The sequence below is a fragment of the Aquarana catesbeiana genome, linkage group LG07, assembly GCF_042186555.1.
Source record: "Aquarana catesbeiana isolate 2022-GZ linkage group LG07, ASM4218655v1, whole genome shotgun sequence".
NCBI classification, from domain to species: domain Eukaryota; kingdom Metazoa; phylum Chordata; class Amphibia; order Anura; family Ranidae; genus Aquarana; species Aquarana catesbeiana.
The window spans coordinates 240,263,814-240,286,310 of record NC_133330.1 but is presented as its reverse complement, the minus strand read 5'-3'; the positions used below and the strand labels follow the sequence as shown (position 1 = coordinate 240,286,310).

Here is a 22,497-nt window from a genome sequence, read left to right as displayed (position 1 = left end):
TGTTTTAATATAGCAGGGGGAGCACAGCATTAGGCTGTGCATTATGGTCTGGATTCACAAACTTTTAGGAAAATCATACCCCTTTAGTCTCTGGGAGATACAAGACATCATCAGTGGGAGATTCAGCTCACAGGTGTCCATCCAATACTGAAATACCTGCAATTGTCAGGCCATTTAAAAGATTGCTCACAGAAATGTTCTGTGGCATGATTAAGGTGTGATATTTGCAAGTGTTTGCTGATCAAGCAAGACCAGAATTTATACAGGGTCAGCTATAAATCAAGAGGCTGATCACTTTTAGATTGGTTAAACAGATGGCTTATTAAAATAATTGCTTGATCTTTAATATTTCTGATGCTTTCTTTGCAGTGTAATGTATACTGAATCGGTGCACCATGTTAAGCCGGCAACTGCACTCATCTATTGCAAATCCTCCACCCCCGGAATACATTAATCGGAATAAGACTGGACGCCTGACCAATCAACTACAATACCTAGAAAAGATTGTATTAAAGGAGTTATGGAAGCACAACTTTTCGTGGCCGTTCCAGCAGCCTGTGGATGCTGTAAAGTTGAACCTCCCTGTAAGTCAAGAAAATGGAAAATGTGTAATGTTGGCTAGCTGTTGTGATTGCATTGTAAAGTTTTTTTTTTTTGTACCCATGTTGTGTAGATCCCTGGTGTCCAGCCTGAGGCCCAGGGGCTGTATGCGGCCCTTTGGCACTTTTTAATGCGGCTCTCGGGGGCCACAGCAGACGCTGATCTGTGTTTCGCTATTGCCCTGTTTATAACAGGGATTTCTAATAGTTTTTATGCAATATGTCTCCAGTCTATGGCTGCTTTCAGAAGCATTTCCAGTCTCCCACCAAAACCCAAAAAGCATTTTCACACTGCTGCAGGAGACTGTCTCCTGCAGCATGTCTGTAGTCTGTGACATTCTCTTGTATCATGTCTGCAGTCTCTGACTATTTCCTATACTATGTCTGCAATCTCTGACCATCTGAGTTTCAAGTCTACAGTCTCTGACTATCTCCTGTACCATGTTTATAGTCTCTGATCATCTCTTGTGTCATGCCCATAGTCTTTGACTATAACCTGCGTCTGTTGTCTCTGACACTAAATATTCAATCAAATGAATGTGCAGCCCTTTGTTGAGGGCCGCACGTGAGACTCTGGATATCAGAAAACTTAACCACCACTGGTCTAAATAGTATGAAGGTGGGCATATTATGGGTTGAAGCAATATTTTACTTTTCAGTTTACATTGGGCAGTAAGGGTCCATTTGTCCTTATGTGTAAATGTGTTAGTTGGCTCTTTAAAAACCTACCAAACTGCAGTGCGTAGATGTGAAGCAGCCACATTTTGTCTTTAGTTCTACTTTAAGGGCTTGTTCACATCAGTGGGTGCATGTTATGGTCTGTATAATGTCCAATGTTAACCCTATGCATTACAGCAGCGCTGCGTTGATCTCTATTTTTGGGGTTTACACTGCACAAAAAATGCAGACCTGCTGCATTTTTATGTAAAGCACATGTATAGTGTGAACTGGGCACATAGAAAAGAATTGTTCTTTATGTGCCCTTGCTGGTGTGAATAAATCCTAGCAGAATACAAGGATAAGTTGACACCAAGGCCCAAAATATTTTATTTTTGTGAACCTTATTATATCCCACAGAATGGTTGAAACATACCGCTAATATTATAATGAAAAGCCATCTATACTCCTTCCTTTTTTTTTTTTCCTCTGTATTAAAAAAAAAGCAAGCTTGTTATACCTATGGAGGATAATGTTACATTCTTAATGGCTATGCAGATTTGAACGACCAATACATTCCTCTTGTATCAGTGATTTTTAGCTGAAAAATATGACTATAATTGTATTGCAGATCGAGTATTCCAAAAGCAGCAAAAAAAAATAAAAAGTATTTTAGGTAGGTCAATAAAACACTATGGAATTCCATTTGTCATAGGTGAAGCATAGATTGCCATTGCTGAAAGTATTGGCCCTCTTGCTGTTCCTCTGGCTTCAATGATTTGAGGTACTGACTTGATACAAGTATGTGGATGAGTATTTTTGGCTTTATCTGTATACTTCTCTTGCACCAGTGATTTAGAAATTATAGCCAGGCAACTAGCATTTTTCAGTAGGATGTCAGCCTTGGTATCGGACCAGCTGAACTGTTGCTGTTTCAGCTCCACAAAAAGCAAGAATTCAACTTCTCTGCCAAAGGGAGTAATAATTACAGGAACACTTAGGCTAGGTTCACACTGTTGCTGGACAGCATGTAAATGGCACTTATCCCCCCCCCCATCCATCCATCCATCCATCCATCCACAGCCAAAACATGCTATTCTTTTGCAAACATGCAGGGCTGACATTAATTCTTAATGATGCCCCCATGCATCTAAAAACACTGTGTGCGTTTTCAGGTGCAGCCAGGGTATCGCATGGTGCAAATGTGTTTTTAAAAAGGTGCAGGGACCTTTTTCCTGTGTTTTCCGCAGCTACAGAAGCCTATTCAAATGAATGGGTTGCTGTGTTTGCAAATGCAACCTGTAGCAAATGCATAGGTGTAAACTTAGTGTTTATGGCTGAACTGGTTGGCAATTTGGTGGTGGACAACATTATTGACACACAAACTGTCTGCACAAGTAGCGTATAAAGTAGCTTGGTCTGTTCAATAGTGGCTGCATATTTCTTGTGTCAGGCCAATACACTCCTAGCACAGCAAGTAAGGGACCACTGACCCAAAGGGCACTTTCACTTTGAGGTGCTCTACTGTCATTTTAGCGGCGCTTTTCGGCCGCTATCAGGGAGCTTTTACAAGTGCCGGCAAAGCGCCGCTGCCCATTGATTTCAATGGGCAGGGGCGCTTTAGGAGCGGTGTATACACCGCTCCTAAAGCGTCTCAAAGATGCTGCTTGCAGGACTTTTTTAAGCATCCTGCTAGTGCACCGCTCCAGTAGAGCAACAGGAGTGACAGGAGAGGCGCTTTACAGGTGCTATTTTTAGCGCTATAGCGCCTATAAAGCACCTCAGTGTGAAAGTAACCAAAAGGAGGCCACTTCTCTACTCGCCACCATTGGGAATGTGGCATTTCTCGATAAGCCATTAATGACACGGGGGGGAGCGCCTCTCCAATGACACCAGGTATACTGAACACCACTTGAAGGGCACATTTTCCCAGTTAACTTGCACCATTGCTATCTCTCCAATCTCCTTTGACCACCACAACTGCTGTACCACGAACGGCTGCACTGCATGTAATACAATAGGTTTCACAGACTGAATGCTGTATCACTTCACTGCTGAATTGCCCCCCTCCCCCTCCACACGCAGGTGTTGCTGGATATTCAGTTCACCAATTCTTGTGCAGCCAGAGAACATGCATTTCCAACTTGCATCTTGACACAAGAAATTGGTCCATGGGCTTGGTTTTATTGGGAAAATATCGTGGATAGGGTATAGGGATTTTGAGATGCCCAACTTGACTTCAAGAACAGATGAGGACAACATTCTTCTCAATGTACAAAAAAATGAAGATCCTGGACTGTACACCCTATGAATAATCACAGTCTCTATGGATCAGTGGCAAAGTTCTTTACAAACCAGGAGCACTCAGTCCCCTTTAGTGAAATAGCAGTCCCAAACTGTATGCAGGACTATTGTATCTCCTCAGTAGAACCTCACACAGTTCTGACGCTTGTAGATACTACCAGACCACCTGGCTGCTCTGAAGAATGCCCCAGGACAAAGGATTGGAATTTAGCACAACTATGTCCCTGGAAAGTATGCTACGTCTGGCAGTCTTTCCTGTTGTATGCCCCTGGGTGTGCTGAGGCCCATGTTCAGGCCTCCAACTGATCAGAACTTCCCATGCCAGCTAGGATGTCTTCTGCACAAGATCCAGAGGTAATGGTGATCCCTCTTTTAGGTTTCCTATCCTTCCTTTCATCAGCTCCTGACTGGAGGCAAAGCCCCCAGACCCAGGGTCCCCTCCCAGGCCACACAACAGCAACCTCAGCACTCCATCTTCCACCCGACTCCCCTGCAGCTTAGGCCACGTTTTAAGGGCCAGCCCACCACGTTTTAAGGGCCAGCCATCCTGCCAGCGCCTTCTGCCTGGGGATTGGCCAGATTCCCTCAAGTATGCAGATCAGGGCCTCCTACCCTCTGCCCACTAACTTTCAGAACCTTCTCCAAGCTTCTAGGACCAAGGGGAGGTACCAGAGACCTGCCCTGCAGAGCTCTCTAGCCTGACCTGGAGTAACCCGACCCAATTACAGACTTGCACAGCTACCATGAGTCAACAAAATAAATTTACCTACACTAGTTGCACACTAGAGTGTACTACACATTCATGAGACTGTAATCTTTGTAGGAATTTGTATCCCTTTCAACAATCAAGCACTCTCCCTGCTGAACCAGCTGAATTTCAACCCATATACGGGCAGCTTAAGTTCCTGTGCTATCTTGGCATTTCATGGCCTCTGAAACTGTTAAAGGTAGTGAGGAAGTGAAATCATCATTTTACGCCATTAGAAATCCTGAAGGCGTTTTTGGGGTCCTGTATGCGGCTAGGCACATAAAAAGTCCCATGTGTGGTATCCCTGTACTCAAGAGAAGCAGCAGAATGTATTTTGGGGTGTAATTCTACATATGCCCATGGCATGTGTGAGCATTATATCATTTAATGACAACTTTTGTGTTTTTTAATTTTTTTTTTTTTTAACAAATTGTAATTTTCCAGACACTTGTGGCAAAATATAAATTATTCCATGGACGCAACATGCCTATTAGCAAATGGCTTGGGGTGTGGTGGCTACTATTTCTGGGGGGGCAGCACAACCAACGCTACCCACCCCGCGGGAGACACATGCAGTGGCAATAACCCCCACAGCAGCAACAAACCTCCCCTGAGACACAGGCAGTGGCAATGACCCTGCAGCACCAACAACACCCCTCCCACCCCACGAGAGACACAGGCAGTGGTGATCACCCGCAGCGCCCACAACCCCCCCCCCCCGCAGGAGACACAGGGGCAGCGATGATTACCCACAGCACCAACAACTCCCCGCAGGAGACACAGGCAGCGGCGATCACCTTACCTAGTGGAGGCATGGAGGAGACACGGAGAAGGAAGAGCTGGCCGCTCCAGCGAGGACACAGACCTTCTCCTTCCGGCCGTTTGGAACCCAGAAGTGTGTTCTGAGAAAGAATTGGTTGGGGAGTCACAAGACTCCCTGACCAATGGGGGCTTCCTGTTTGGCCGGGAGGAGAATAGGGAATATCCATTCAGGGCGCACTCTCTGCGCTCCGAGCCCACCCTATTTTGAAGCCTTAAACTTGAGAAAAATCCTGGACAGCCACACTACAAAAAAATAGCCTTTATCAAAAATACATGTCACAGGAGAGCGGACAGAAGATTTGATGCGTTTCACACTATCAAACAGTGCTTAATAATAGCTTTTTTTTTTTTTTGACGCATGGATAGGGAGGGCGGCGCCCACAATGCACAGGCCGCCACTGGTGTCTACTTTTCAAAAAGGGGTCATGTGGGGGGTGTTTGAACTGGTATTTTATGCACAACGTTAGAAGCTTATACCACACATCACCCACTCTTCTAACCACTTGAAGATAAAGCCCTTCCTGACACTTTTTGTTTACATGAAAAAAATTCAAAATACATATCTCTCTCTCTATATCTATAGCTATATCTTTTTTTTTTTTTTTTAAAGAAAAGGTCCTACAGATTAAAATGGTGGGTGTTTCAATTTTTTTTTTTTTTTTTTTTTTTTTTTTTTTTTAAAAACACTTTTTTTGAATTTTTAATGCACTAAAACACTATATTGCCCAAATGTTTGGTAAAAGATCATCTGACGCCGAGTACATATATACCAAACACGACAAGCTTTAAAATTGCACACGTTTTTTAAAAGCCTTTACAGGTTACCATTTTAGATTTACAGATGAGGTCTACTGCTATAATTACTGCCCTTGATCTGACATTCGTGGTGATACCTCACATGCATGGTGCAATTGCTGTTTGCATATCACACGAGACCGACGCTTGCATTCGCCTTTGTGCGAGCACGGGGGGGGACAGGGATGCCTTATCTTTTGTGTGGTGTGCTTTTTTTTTTTTTTTTTTTTTTTTTTTTTTTTTTTTTATATTAAATTGGGGTCTATTAGACTCTAGATCTCTCCTCTGCCCTCAAAGCATCTGACCCCACACCAAGATCGGTGTGATCAGATGCTTTCCCAATGGCGCTGTTTATATCTGGCGAAACCAAAGTCATGAAATGCTCGTAGCTTCCGGTTTCTTAGGCCATAGAGATGATTGGAGCCATTCTGGTCTTAGCTCAGCTCTATGGTCAGCTAGCGGTACCACTGGCTGCATCCTCAGGTTCCCCAGTGGAACAAGAGAGCCTGAGAAAATCATGGAAGATGGCAGTAAGGGGGGGGGTGATGTTCCCTCCCACTGCTTGTAAAAGCAGTCTAGCGGCTAGTTAGCCGCTAGGATTGCATTTACATGAAAGCCGACCGCTGGCTGAAAAGAAAGATACCGAGATGATACCTAAACCTGCAGGCATCATTCTGGTATAACCACTCAAAGTCCAGCAACATACCAGTACGTTGCTGGTCCTTGTTGGGCATATATTGTAATGTTCGTTCGTTTTTTTTTTTTTTTTGTGTTGCAGCCTGTGGGCTGAACAGAAAAAGAAATTGATCGGTGAGTATTCCCACCATTAGAATACTGCCCTGCATCCACCCACTTCTAATGATGGGCATACATACACCATATTTTTTTTTTTTTTTTACTGTGGTGGTGAAATCACCTCCTACAGCGCTGGAGTTGCTGATTTACATATTGTGAGAGCTAACGCTGTTGCTGTCAAGCTAGGTAAATCAGTGCTGCAGCTGAATGGCGTACCTGAAAAGGAAATAATGATTAACAGTAAAACACAGTAACAGTATAAAAGGGTTACATACCTGAAAAGAAAACGTGATAAAACATGGGAACAATAAAACTACAGTTATTTATATATATTATTATATTATATTATATCTATTTTACTGTAACGGTTCGGGACTCTCAAAATGCGATGGCATCTTTGGAGACCCTGTGAAAGTGTACTCTAGACTGTGCCATGCTGTACCCTACGCTAATACTCCACTAGTGTGTGGTATCGTTGGAAACATTCACAGATGCAGAGACCAGGTTGGCCAGGACAGGAGGGACCATAATAGCGGGTGTCACGCCTATATCTGCGCTTGCTACAGACACAACATCTTCTTTGGGGTGCTCATTGGGTAGGGCTACCAGGGATGGCATACGGAAAATGGCTCTCATGCAGCCGGCTCAATGAATTTGCGTTGGGAAGTTTTGGCACAGCTGTGACGATCTCTTCCTGGAACTTAAGGAAGGATCTAGTTCGTCCTGATGCTTTTGTATAGCACATAAGCGTTCAGCAGAGCCAATTGAAATAGATATACAGACAATTTTTTGTACCAGCGTCTGGCCTTATGGCAATTAAATACAGCACCATCAACTGGTCGTTGAGATCCACCCCTCCCATGTTAAGGTTGTATTTGTGACATCCATTCCCAAACTATCTTGCCAGCGCTCCCTATGTAGTCTGGGCAGTTCTTGGGCTCCATGCGACTTTCTCTTCCGTCATAAACCATAAAAATATATGTATAGCCTGTTGCCCTGTCACAGAGCTTATACAACTTGACCCCATATCTGGCACGCTTGCTGGGGAAATACTGTTTGAAAGACAAGCAGCCAGAAAATGTAATCTGGGACTCATCAACGCAGACAGCTTGATTGGGAATAAACAAGGCTGCAAACTTTTGGTTGAAGTGGTTTACGAGGGGCTGAATTTTGTGGAGCCAATCAAATTCAGGGTCCCCCCGAGGATGACAGAGTTCAATGTCATTAAAATGCATGAACCGCAAAATATGCTAGTATCTAGCCCTGGTCATGGAAGCGGAGAACACAGGCATATGGTGAATTGGGCCAGTGGACCAATATGACCGCAACTAACTTTTTTTAGTTGGGCCCAGAAAGGTCTTAAATTCGGAAACCGTAACAGGTTTCCAATCTCTGGCAAGGGTCAAGCATATAAATTGCTTTGGTCCACAATAGAACTATAGAGCTCTTCTGTGAAAATGGTGAATAAAAATCAAGTGATGTAAAGTCAACTGTTTCCACATGAATTCTGGGTTGGCCAGTAAATGGGGGGGGGGGAGTACAGGTGCTGCAGAAGTGGTGGGCTCCCAATCATGGTTGGCATATTCTGCAGGAAGGGCACTATGGGCTCGGCGGGCCTGTCTTCTTGGTGGCTGCGAGACACTACTTGTGCTAGCCACTGCACCAGCTTGAACTGCACTTATGGGACTCGCCACATCATCACATGATTATACTGCAGTGCTGGATGTAGGACCAGGATGTACTAGGCCGCTGGTGCTTGCCAGTTCACCAGGATGAGCGGCACTAGTACTGGCTCTCTGCTCCACACGAGAGCCCTGCGGTTCTTGCAGCTCAACATCAGAATGGGGTCGGGCACGCCCGACCTTAGTAGGGACCACTACTCCATCATCGGAACTATCTGTCAGGATGCCGCTGCTGTCTACCAGTTCGTATACTGAGCCTGAATCTGCCAGTGAGGCGGCTCCCTCTTCGCTCTCATCTGTCATGCTCAGCAACATGTAGGCCTCTTCACTAGTACAACACACACACACACACACACACACTTTCTCAAGCACTAAGAGCTGTCATTCAAATTTGTAGATGTGGGACCCTGGAAGGTATATAAGGGGATGATAACCCAGTGCAGCTGCCTAACCACTGGAAAATGGAGGACAAGAGACAAAAAAAACAAAAAGGCAGTGCTCTATGGGTAAAGTCAATAATTTCATCCAGACCAACAGATAAATGAAAATTGTTTTTGCACTAAGAAGATGAACAACCACTACAAAAGTCTGTGTAGGACTGTGAGATATTGAGACGAATCCAGCAATCGGTCATATAGCATAGAAGCATGTGGCGAATGGAATGATTAAAATGTTTAAAAGCAAAACGGTACCACACAATGAACCAGGTGGTCTGGATGAAATTAATGACTTTACCTATAGAGCGCTGCCTTTTTGTTTTTTGTCTCTTCACTAGTGTACCTCTGTTTGGACATTTTTGGCCCCTAAATTTATAGGTACAACTAGTGCGACTCAAAGGCAAAAGAGCACTTGATTGTCGGCGACTGCTTCAATCGCTACCAAAAAACTGTAATGCCCTGTACACACGGTCGGACTTTGTTCGGACATTCCGACAACAAAATCCTAGGATTTTTTCCAACGGATGTTGGCTCAAACTTGTCTTGCATACACACGGTCACACAAAGTAGTCGGAAAATCTGATCGTTCTAAACACGGTGACGTAAAACACGTACGTCGGGACTATAAATGGGGCAGTGGCCAATAGCTTTCATCTCTTTATTTATTCTGAGCATGCGTGGTACTTTGTCCGTCGGATTTGTGTACACACGATCGGAATTTCCGACAACGGATTTTGTTGTCGGAAAATTTTATATCCTGCTCTCAAACTTTGTGTGTCGGAAAATCCGATGGAAAATGTGTGATGGAGCCTACACACGGTCGGAATTTCCGACAACAAGGTCCTATCACACATTTTCCGTCGGAAAAACCGACCGTGTGTACGGGGCATTAGAGTTCACAGGGATCAGGCCTGACTCTGCGAACGCTGTAGTTATGTGTGTTGCCTTTTGTGACAGTGATCGATACTGTACTTGGAGGGACAAAACTAATCTGAAAACTGATGTCACCCGCCGGGTGATCAGGGGGTGTAACGTTTATTAGGTAATATACAGCGGGTACCCTGACCCTATAAAAAAAACCAACTAGCGTCACTCATGACACCAATACAGTGATCACTGGTGATGGGGTGAAAGGGTTAACTAGGGGGCAATCGGGGGGTTAAAACTTTTATTGGGTAATATATGGAGGTACCCTGACAGAAAATAGATCTCCTTGTGACACTGGTGAAAGGGTTAACTGGGAGGTGATCAAGGGGTTAAACCTTTTATTATTGGGTTAATGGGGAGGTACCCTAAAGCTAACTGCCCTAAGGCTGATTAGTGTCACAAGTAACACCAATGCAAAATCTGAAAACTGCAATTGGTGACGGAGTTTAGGGGTTAACTGAGGGGGCGATGGGGGGGGTGAAATGTGTGCCTACGTGTACTGTCAGTGCAGCACTCACGTTTTGGATGTCCGCTCTCCTCGCTCTGGAACCGGAAAGCATTCCACGAGGGGAGGTGACATCACTTCCTCTGCCTGCGTTTACATTTACAGGCAGAGGAAGCATTTTCATTCGCCAGAACCGACCAGCAGACCAAATCATTGGCCTGGACCTGAAGACTGATCGGTTCTATAACTAATCCATTCGCCGCGAGGGCAAACTCCACGTACAGGTACGTTGCTTTGTGCAGCGGTGCCATTCTGCCAGCGTATATCAGCGTGAGCCGGTCGGCAAGTGGTTAAAGGTAAATTCAGGTTAAGGATTATTGTAAGGGCTTATGTCAATGATCAGGTTGTGTCGAGAACCATTTTTAGCCTGTATTTCGTTTTGTCCATGTCCTTTTGTGCCCCAGCAGTGTGGGTCGTATGAGGAGCTCTCTGGCACCTTGGGTCTCAAGACCAGCAGTTTTTCAGCTTTTAATTAGGGGTTAAGGTGAGGCAGTACATTGTGGCTACAGACTTGTTCTTGAGAAGGGAGGACTTAATGTTTTAGTAACCAGTCCAGACAGAGAACTGTTGTGATAGTGTGGAGTATTTAACTAGCTTGTTAATGCTAAGGGGAAAACTTGTCTAGTTATGGAAGTTGTGTAGCCAAAAAAAAAAGGCAATAAAGGTGGGTGTACATAGGTGTTTGTGGTTTTGCAAAAAATGTATTGCATCTTACCAAACATTAAGTGTGATAGTTTTTCTTTATATTTAAGGTTTTTGTCCCTTTTTATTTTCACCTAGTTCTCCAACCAGTAACACACTGTTATGCCTGGTATAGCTGTTTTTTTTTTTTTTTCTTCCTTTTTAATTTCAAATTTTTTTCGTTCAACCCAGAGGGCTGAACAGGAAGAGGTTGCAGTATTAACCGCTTCAGCCCCGGAAGATTTTACCCCCTTCCTGACCAGAACGTTTTTTGAGATTCGGCACTGCGTCGCTTTAACTGACAATTGCGCGGTCGTGCGACGTGGCTCCCAAACAAAATTGACGTCCTTTTTTTCCCACAAATAGAGCTTTCTTTTGGTGGTATTTGATCGCCTCTGCGATTTTTATTTTTTGCGCTATAAACAAAATAAGAGCGACAATTTTTTAAAAAAAGCATTATTTTTTTACATTTTGCTATAATAAATATCCCACAAAAATATATAAAAAAACATTTTTTTTCCCTCAGTTTAGGCCGATCGTATTCTTCTACATATTTTTGGTAAAAAAAAAACGCGATAAGCACAAGTTATAGCGTTAACTAAATGGGGCATAGTTTTATGGCATTTTTATTAATAATTATTAATAATTTTTTTTTTTTTTTTTTTTTTTTTTTTTTTTTTTTTTTTTACTACTAAAGGCTTTTTTTTTTATTGTGACTGCGACGTTATGGCGGACATGTCGGACATTTTTGACACATTTTTGGGACCATTGTCATTTATACAGCGATCAGTGCGATTAAAAATGCACTGATTACTGTGTAAATGACACTGGCAGTGAAGGGGTTAACCACTAGGGGGAGGGGTTAAGTATGTCCTAGGGGAGTGATTTCTAACTGTAGGGGGATGGGCTGTGTGTGTGACGTCATTGATCTCTGCTCCGATGACAGGGAGCAGAGATCAAGTGACACTGTCACTAGGCAGAACGGTGAGATGCTGTTTACATCAGCATCTCCCCGTTCGTCCTCTCCGTGAGGCGATCACGGGTATCCCCGCGGCGATCGAGTTCGCGGGACCCACGACCCAACTCACAGAGCTCCCGGCCGGCGCGTGCGCGCGCCGCCGGTGGCGTGCACGCAATGGCACGGTGGGGAATTCAAATGGACGTACCTGTAAGTCCATTTGCCCAGCCGTGCCATTCTGCCGACGTACATCGGCGTACGCCGGTTGGGAACCGGTTAATTATGAGATGTTCGTACATCACCCTTCTATGCTGTGCTTTTGTGTCCTGCCGGGGGGCCCCCCTCCTCCCCACAAGAAGACACTGGTAAGCACTCGCAGCCATTGGCTGCGATTGCTGATCAGATGCCAATCGGCTGCTGGTTATCAAACATGGTCATTCGACAGAAGCCAGTCATGAGATCAGCTTCTGTTGGATGAGCAGCTGTACACTTAAAAAAAATAAATAAATAAAAGTCGGCCAGTTTTTACTGTAATGGCAGATTTCGGCCAATATTCGGTCTGTGTGTATGGGGCTTTAGAGTGTCTCCACTATGCATGAAGGAGTAACTAAGACACCCTTTGAACAGCAGTGATGCCAATCTGTGAAAAGAGTTGGGTACACCAGCAGATTTAGATGGGCATAACTAACAAATTAAAGCCAATTTTTAAAGGGGTTGTAAAGGTTTGTTTGTTTAAAATAATACAAAAATAATGTCGTACTTGCCTCCTCTGTGCAAAGGGTTTTGCACAGAGCAGCCCCGATTCTCCTCTTCTGGGGTCCCCCCACAGTGCTCCTTGCTCCTCCTTTTTGTCGAGTGCCCCCACAGAAAAGCACTTTCCATGGGGGCACTCTCCATTGACACAGACAGAAGGACTCGGTCCCACCTCCCCGACTCCCACGTCATTGGTTTGTTTGACAGCAGTGGGCGCCAGTGACTTCTGCTGCTATCTATCCAGTGAGGACCCGAGACAGAGGCTGGAGCTGGTGGGGTTATTCCTGTCGCTTGAAACATCAGCTTCAGGTTAATAAAAAGGGGGGGGGGGGCTTGGTCAATAAAAGGAAGTTGAAAAACAAGACTTGCCAGCCAGATCGCCAGATAAAAACAAGAGGAAACATTTTAAACAATAAAATCAATGTAGCCATCTTGTCTAAGAATTGGTAAGCTGCAATTTATTACTGGTTTAAGTCGAAGGAATTTAGCATTTGAATATCATAGGCCCTGGCTGATGTAGCTCTGTAATAAAATTTATATATAAAAAAAAATATTGTTTTTTTGCAACCAGTGTAAGCACCTGAGTGTGTCTTGATATCCGTCTCTGGCAATGTTATGTACAACAGTATTCAGGTTGGTGGAGGAAGGGGAAGGCCTGGCAGATTATCAGGTGGGGTGCATGCAAATGTGCTGATGATCAGGTGGGGTGCATGCAAATGTACTGATGAACAGGTGGGGTGCATGCAAATGTGCTGATGATCAGGTGGGGTGCATGCAAATGTGCTGAATGGCAACATGAAAGAGGAGGCCGAGTGACTGAATAAAAGTAAAAAAACAAAAAGGGGTATAGACTAGAGTCGTGGTGGGTCTTTTGGTTTCCTCCCCCACCCCCTCTTTGTGTCGAAGTAGGCACCTCTTCAGTTCAGAGTAATGTTACTTGGCACTACAAAGCTATCTTTAATGCCAGTTTATGTGCATCCTCACAACTGTAATATTAATTGGATTGATCAACCTACAATTAAAAAAAAAAATGACCCTTGTTTCAACTCTTAATCCTTCCTGTGTTAATGTCACATTGCTGTGTCCGCTAGTAAAGTCTGCCAAAAATAAAACTGCAAACTGGTTGAAGTGCAAATGATTTTAGTCGGTTAACACATAAGGTGCATTAATCAAAAAAAGTAAAACTATTGCAAATGAATGTCTGTCTTTTTTTCTTTTTTTTTTTTTTAAGTGACCTCTTAAAATTGTCTGTGGAGGATTAAGAAATGCACATTAGTTGTCTGATTTTTGACAGTTCATCCCAATTAGTCTGTTTTCCAAATCTGAGAAAGAAGTGACTCAAGGGGTAAAGACACAAACGTCACTGTTTCTATAAAGCAGTAGCTGAAGTACCGTATAAATTTTTTTTTTTTTTTATTCCAAACCATAATTTTTCAATGAAATATCCCAAACCTAATTTTTTTTATCTAGTGTAGTAAATGTACATGTGTGCATGCAGTTTATTTAGCTGTCATTTTGTGAAGGGTGGTCACTATTCAAGTTGCATCGTAGAGCTCCATATGAGGATGGAAATCAATGGACGTTTTGCAATGCATTGTAAAACTAAAGTTTTCTTTTTCTTCAGGTTAAGCAAAAATCACCCACACGGTCTGCTCATCATTTAGGCATTCCAGACAATGCAATGTGACACCGTGACTGTAATATGTAACAAACACTCATCTTTGTGCTACCAACAGGACAGTTTTAGGATCACCGCACCACTCTTGGGAAACATCCCTTTTTATTTAAAAAAAAAAATAAAAAATTATCAGATATTTTCCAAGCAGCATTAGAGGACGGAGGAGGCTAAATCTCCAAATGCACTAGGCAGTAAAGGGGAGGGCGGAACTATTTATACATTATGATCGCCTCTCTGTGGTTTACTAGTTTGAATCATGCGGTTATTGGTTGTAATATAAACTATACATATATTTTGCAATTAACATTTCTAATCATATGAAGTTAATCACAAGAGTCCCCCTTTACATCCGAGTCCACAGAGTTTCCCCTTTTATATCTGGACTCACAGAGTTCCCTTACAATGTAAGGGGGGACTCTGCAGACTCTGATGTAAGGGAGAACTCTAACATAAGGGACTCTGGGAACCCTGAATTAAGGAGCAACACTGAGAACTCTGTAAGGGGGTACACTGGCCACTGGTGTAAAGGGGGAACTCTGATGTGTGGGGTGGTCTGAGAACCCTGATTTACCTTAGTTTAGTCAGAGGCAGGAGCGAGAAGGGGGAGACAGTCACAGACAGGGATGGATGTGGATCTGACTCGCCCTTTGGCAGTAAGCACCTCTCATCCAGATGTATCTGAGGCTGCTAGACTTCAAATTTCACACCCCCACTTTCCTTTTCTGAAGCACGGCACCAAGGATTGGAGTGTCTGCACCCTCTCTGACCGTCTTCTGTAGCATGTCTGCACCCTCTTTGATCGCCTCTTGTATCTGTTTGATAGGATCTGCCTGGGGGGTGGTGTTTGGAGTATCTTTATCTGCTGCTTGTTAAACTTTCTGGAATACACTTATTGCTATTATGTAGGATCTGGTCGCTCTCTTGCTCTCTCGCTCTTGCATCTCAAACTCTAACCCCCTTTAAGCCACGCCCATTTTTAGCTGTGGCATGCTATGCACACTGCATATTATTATTATTATTATTATTATTATTATTATTATTATTATTATTTTGTTTTTTTTTGTTTTTTTTCTCTCCCCACGACGCCACACCTATAAATTAATGCTCCGCCCCTAAATAAAATAAGACTTCCGCCTACAGACAAAGTGTTCCTATTAATTTTTTGAGAATATTGGCAACTGTGTTTAGTGGTATTTTATGTTTTGCTTTATGTGTTTTTTTACTTTTAGGATTATTATAAAATCATAAAGAATCCTATGGATTTGAGTACCGTAAGGAAAAGGCTGGAGTACAACTACTATACAAATGCTATGGATTGCATGAAAGATTTAAACACCATGTTCACTAACTGTTATATTTATAATAAGGTAATGTGGAATCTGTAAATTAAGGCGCTTGCCTCAGTAAGAACTCTAACCTGGTGGTTTGGTTGTGAAAAAAGATGAAAGATGATTCATTTCAAAACTACCTTTCTCACTCAGTGGCGTAGCGTGGGGGGGGTGCAGTGTAGTGGACAGTATAGTATATAGTGGTCAGTATAGGAATCAGGTTGGTTAGTACTATTGTAGGAAGGGACAGGACTCTGAGTGCTAAAAGTCCGCAGGTTAGGGGGCGCAAATTACTTGCCTTGCCCCAGGTGCTGACAACCCACGCTACGCCACTGTACTCACTGACTCCCACCGAATATGGTGATATATATTGAGATGCAAATCGTTTAGGGTTGCCACCTTTTCTTCAAGCCAAACCTGAACACTTTTTTTTTTTTTTTTTTTTTTTTTTGTAGTGGACAGTGAGTGTAGCCAACACGCTTGCGATCCTGTTACTTTCAATGGCACCCCCATCGCAGCACGACTTTGCTGCGACTTTTGCCTGACAAATCGCAGCAAAATTGTGCAAACAGAATTATGGGACGCCTGTCACCCAAAAGTTTCGCTTAGCGATTAGGGTGCCATTGAAAGTAAAGGGATTGCAAGCACATCCTGCGATTTGCGGCAGTTCAGGAATTGTGGGCAGAATCATGCCTGCGATCTGGAATGCATAGGTGTGAATGGAGCCTGTGAGTCTTATGCACACAATGCAGGGGACAGGAGTGCATAATGTATATTAGGAGTCATGAGTACAAAACAGAGTGCTAAAATTAGGGGTGTGTAGTGTAGTAAGAAGAGTGCAAAATTCCCTCTGCGAGCAATACTTTCTCCCCCCTCCTAGAACAACCCCCCCCAACAATTAGAGGAGACAATAGGGAAGGGAGAGAAAGGCACCAGGTAGCTGGTGGTACAGTAGTTTTTATTTAAAATTTTAAATAAAATCTGTCTGGACTTGCACATCTGTCTGGACTTGCACATGTGTCAAAGCGGTAGGCATAGATCAGTCTGCCAGCATTCTCCCGATCCATGCTGCTGTGATCGGTGGAGGAAGCTGGTATAATTATACAGAGAACCGTGGGGGAAACTCCAGTGAACTGTCAGAGTCTGGGACGCTATGACCAATCAGAACGTTTCAGAGGCTTAACCACGCCTCCATCATCAGTTTCCCACGGCTCTCTGCATCCTTATACTGACTTCCTCCAGCAATTCAGTGATCACAGCAGCGTGGATCGGGAGAATGTCGACAGTGGACTTCAGACTGTGATCTATGCCTACCGCTCTGACACATGTGCGACTGCAATACAGATTAAAATTTTCAAAACAATCTGTATTGCACTCCCACAACTGTCAGAGCGGTAGGCATAGATCAGTCTGTGAAGTCCACGGTCGGCATTCTCCCGATCCACACTGCTGTGATCACTGAATCGCTGGAGGAAGTCAGTATAAGGATACAGAGAGCCATGGGAAACTCCAGTGAATGGTCAGCCTCTGATGATGAAGGCTGGTTAAGCCTCCAAAATGTTCTGATTGGTCATAGCGTCCCAGGCTCTCTGACAGTTTACTGGAGTTTCCCCACGGCTCTCTGTATCCTTATACCGGCTTCCTCCAGCGATTTAGTGATCACAGCAGCATGGATCGGGAGAACGCTGGCAGTGGACTTCAGACACTGATCTATGCCTACCGCTCTGAAAATGTGCGAGAGATTGTTTTTAAACATTTAATTTAAGAAAAACTACGGTAACAGAAGCTACCTGGCGCCTCTTTCCCTTCCCTTTTGTCTCCTTTGTAATTGTCCCCCCACACCACCGCTAGGATCCCCCTGCTGTCCAGGTCCCCCTGTATGCGGAGGCACCGTGGTACCCCCTGTCGGCAGCACTGGTCTCCAGGTTTCAGGCACAGGGAAACCCAGGCACATCATTCCAAAACCGGACAGGTGGCAACCCTAAAATCATTATACAGGTATAATGTGTCATTAACTGTTAATGCCTAGAAGCACAGTGACAAATACTACATCTGCCTGCATGTCAGGTTGCAAAGTAACAAAATGTGATTATTTTAAGGGGGAGGGAGAGGTTCTTTTTATATACAGTATGTGTGTGTGTGTGTGTATGTGTATATATATATATATATATATATATATATATATATGTGTGTGTGTGTGTGTGTGTGTGTGTGTGTGTGTGTGTGTGTGTGTGTGTGTGTGTGTGTGTGTGTGTGTGTGTGTGTGTGTGTGTGTGTGTGTGTGTGTGTGTGTGTGTGTGTGTATATATATATATATATATATATATATATATATATATATATATATATATATATATATATATATTCAGACCCCCTTAAATTTTTCACTCAATTTTCCCCTTTTTGTCTTTCAGGACAGCCACTATGAGAGATAGTCTCCTCCTCTTCCTCTAGGAAACACTGTGCCAGCCCATAAATTCTTACTTCCCCCTGCTGGACCTCAGTATTAGTGTTTTCTCCGGTGGGGAGACACTGTGCATGGAGCCAGGCCGGTCAGTCAGGGAGACTGGCCAATTGTTTTTTGTTTGATCCTGTAAAAGGGAGCAGGGGCTTCCTAGGAGCACGGGTGGTACTTACCCACCATTCAGTTGCCACCCCATCCTAGCCGAGTTACAGGTTGCGGGGGACCCCTATCGCGTCCACAGGGCCGCAGCAAGCAGGCATTCAGCTTTCCCTGTACAGGCCGCTTTTTTTGGAACTAGGCGGGCCGGACGACGAGTGACATCATTTCCTGGCGGAAGGACGAATGCTTGCCTTTTGACCCACGACTACCGGTTCTGGGTCGAGGAGCTGATAGGGAGCCGGGCACAAGCTGGAAACAAGTCGGAAACGCGCACAGACAGCGTGAGACTCGGTAGAAGCAACCACCTGCAGTCATGTCAGAAGCAGATGCTCAGCCAACGGACACTACCTCCAGCCTTCCTAAGAGCACCCTGGGGAAGGGTACTCTCTATCTAGGATTTCCCCTCCTTGTATAATTCTTGTCTATGGGGGGGCAGACCCTCTGGGTGGTTGGGGGGGGGGGGGGGGCCTCAGATCCCCACTTGTTAAGAAGGGTCTATTGCATTCCCAGAACATTCCTAGAACTTAAAGTGACAATTTTTTATTTCATTTATTACAGAAAGCTACATCTAAATCAACATACAGCTCTAAAAAGAAGTGTGCCTCGTGTAGGGACACATTAGGGGAGTCAAGGACAAAGGACTTGTGTAGGGACCCCATAGACTCCCTTGTTAAAGAGAAGGACCCAGAACAGGAGTCTGGACTAGCAGCTTCAGTAAAAGGGCTCTCATCCACCTTTTCTTCATTTAAAATCTTATTTGAGAGGTTTCAGCTTCCCATTAATCCAGCTCACCAGGCTACAACCCCGGCTCAGGCTCAGGACTCTGCTCCTGCCCAACCTGCAACTTCAGTTAGGGCAGAGGAAGCTCCAGGTCCTTCCGGAAGTGAACAGAAAAAGCCAGATGGTTCCTCCTCCAATTCCCAGGAAGGTTCAGAGGGTGAGGACCAGGACGGGGAGTCCAGGAAGTCCTCCAGATATAAATTATCCCTGGATGAGGTAGAGGACCACTTAGGGGCTATATATACAACCCTCTGTATTCAGGCGGATAAGAAACCCCTGACCCTCCATGACCAAATGTACAAGGGCTCGGGGAGCAAAAGAAGGTTTTCCCAGTACATGAGGTACTGGTGAAAACTATAAAAAAGGAGTGGCAAGATCCAAAAAGGAAGCCCTTTTTTTCTAGATCCCTAAAGAGAAGATTCCCATTCTCGGAGGATAAAGCATCCATCTGAAAAAAAAGTCCCAAGTTAGATGCCGCCTTCTCCCAGGTCTCCAGACACACGGATCTGGCGATTGAGGACATGGGGGCTTTAACAGATGTCATGGATAAAAGAATAGACTCTCCCCTTTAAAAAAAACTTGGGACTCAACAATAGGCAACCTAAAGCCTGAATTGGCTGTCACAGTTGTGGCTCGCAATAGCGCCTCTAAGGTCAAGTTGTGTGGGATACCTTTTGATGGGAGACCTTCTCTTCAACCCAGGTTTAGAAACCATTTTGGACCGCACAGCAGATGGGAAGAAATCCTTCCCACTTAAGCGGAAGACCCCAGCACAAACAAAGAAGGGGTTTCGTCCGCAAAGACGTAAAGAAACTCCCAAAGCCGGAAGGACAAAAGATCTTGGGGTCAAAAAGGCAAGGGCCAAGGAGGGGCGATTTTTCACCCTCCTGAGCAGCCCCATAAAAGCCAATGACTTCCCAACCACAGTGGGGGGGAAGACTGGGGGCCTTCCTTCCCCAGTGGGGGACAATATCCCCCAACCAGTTTATCCTAGGGGTTATAAGAAGGGGGTACAGTTCACAAGACCTCCCCCGCGGAGATTCCTTGTCACACTTCTACCCAGGTGCACGACAAAGGCAGAGGCTCTGTTGGGAGCACTGAGAGATCTGGAAGATCAGAATGTGATTCAGAGTACCAAAAGCAGAAGGAGAGGGATTCTATTCACACATCTTCGTAGTGAAAAAACCCACAGGGAAATTCAGATTAATTCTGAATTTAAAACCCCTGAACAGGTCAGTGACATACAAAAGATTCCGTATGGAGACAATTTTCACAGTCAGAGCCCTACTACCCCACAACTGCTTTATGGTATCGCTGGACCTAAGGGACGCATACCTACACGTACCTATAGCAGAGGCCAGAAGTATCTTCGTCTAGCTGTAGACTTAGGGGGAACAACGGTACACCTACAGTTTCAAGCACTGCCATTCGGGCTATCCTCCTCGCCCTGCATTTTTACCAAGGTCTTGGCAGAAGCTATGGCCTTTCTTCGACTCCAGATGAATATCAATAATAGCCTACCTGGACTACCTGCTCCTATTTGCAATGTCTCCAGTACAGTTAGCCAAAGCTCTGGAGCTAACAAAGGAGGTCCTCACAGGACTAGGGTGGCTGCTGAACTTGGAGAAGTCCAGCCTGATTCCCTCATAACGCATCACGTACCTAGGTTTTCTGCTGGACTCAACACTACTGAGAGTGTTTCTTCCGACAGAGAAGGTACTAAAGCTGGACAGAGCAGTAGCCTCTCTCCAGTGCAACAAACAGGTCTCCATAAGATTTCTGATGTCAGCACTGAGTCTGCTAACCTCTACCCTCCCAGCTGTGCAGTGGGCAGGTCTGCACTTTCGTCCCTTGCAGTCCTTCGTCCTAAAGGTGTGGGATCACAGTCAGAAAGCTCTAGACACCCTAGTACATGTTCCACACCAAGTAAAGAGATCTCTCTGGTGGTGGAGGAAGGTTGAAAACCTGTCGCAGGGTCATCTGTGGTTCATCCCAGTTTCTCAGGTGGTAACCACAGACGCAAAGGATGGAGGGCACATCTGGGTTCCCTTCTAGCACAGGGCACCTGGGGGGAAGACTAACTAAGAAGGTCATCCAATTGGAAGGAGCTGAGGGCAGTCAGGCTAGCACTCAGGTTTTTCAAAAAGGAACTCCAGGGCCACCACATTCAGGTGCGGTCGGACAACTCGTCTGCCGTGGCCTATGTAAACAAGCAGGGCGGCACGAGAAGCCGAGTCCTATTGGCCTTAGCATCAGACATTCTGAACTGGGCTGAGATCACTCTCAGCAGTCTTCCTGAGAGGAGAGAAAAATGTGATAGCGGACTTTCTCAGCCGAACGAAGCTGAGAGAGGGCGACTGGATCCTCAACCAGGAGGTTTCCAATCTCATCTCAGAGGAGTGGGGCCCTCCTAAAAATGGATCTGTTCGCGTCAAACGCGAAAGCCCCCTGTTTTTTCTCTCTAAACAGAGAGGAAGGAACTCGCATTGACCCAGAACTGGCAGTTCAAAACCTGCTATGCCTTCCCACCCTCGGTATTGTTGCCAGCAGTTCAGAGGAAGTTTCAGATGGAAAGCACGTCCCTGATTCTAGTGGCACCACATTGGCCAAAGAGGGCATGGTTCTCAGTACTCGAGCAACTTGCAGTCGAACCTCCCTTATTCCTACCACCTCGGGAGGATCTTTTCTCACAGGGTCCAGTCCTCTGTCCGCAAGTACACCAATGGAAGTTACAGGCCTGGCTACTGAGGAGGGTATATTAAGATCTAAGGGATTTTCTGAAAAATGAATCTCCACCCTCAACAGCAGGAAAAAGGAAACACGCCAGATCTATAAAAGGGTCTTGTTACGTTTCAATGAATGGTGCGTAGAAGGCTCCTTTTCGGTACACAGACCCACAGCTGTGTTGGAATTTCTACAGTGCGGGGCAGACAAGGGTTTATCCATAAGTACCCTCAAAGGACAGGTGCCAGCACTCAGTGCTTATTTAGAAAAGCTGGTCAGATTCTTTAGGGCTCTGTCTAGGCAGAGACCAGTTCAAGGCCCTCCTTTTCCCAAGTGGGACCTATCCTTAGTTTTACAGAGTTTAACAGGAACCCCCTTTGAACCTTTTAGAAGGATGTTTACTAAAGAATCTTACGTTAAAAACCGTTTTCTTAGCAGTGACAACTGCCAGGAGAGTCAGTGAGATTGAGGCCTTATGGTCCAGATTCCACTTTCGTAAAGCATTAGAGTGGACCTGGTGTCGGTAGGTGAGCAAGCCTTTGGGCGAAAGGTGTTGCAAGCTATAGTCCCATCCTAACTGGTAAGTGCTCGTTCATCCTCTCATAGTTGCTGTCCTGAAAAACGAAAGGGGAAAATTAAAGTTACGCTTACCGGTAATGTCTTTTCCAGTAGTCTTTCAGGACAGCCCTAGTTACCCACCC

General features: G+C 44.8%; 1 protein-coding gene across 1 annotated transcript in view; it reads left to right on the top strand.

The window, feature by feature from the left end:
- Nucleotides 1–395: 395 nt before the first annotated feature.
- BRDT (bromodomain testis associated) overlaps nt 396–22,497 on the top strand; it is a 225,683-nt gene continuing 203,581 nt past the window's right edge. The window contains exons 1-2 of the mRNA XM_073593152.1: nt 396–584; nt 15,571–15,708. Coding sequence (XP_073449253.1) covers nt 396–584; nt 15,571–15,708 — 327 coding nt within the window. The remainder of the gene's footprint in view (nt 585–15,570; nt 15,709–22,497) is intronic.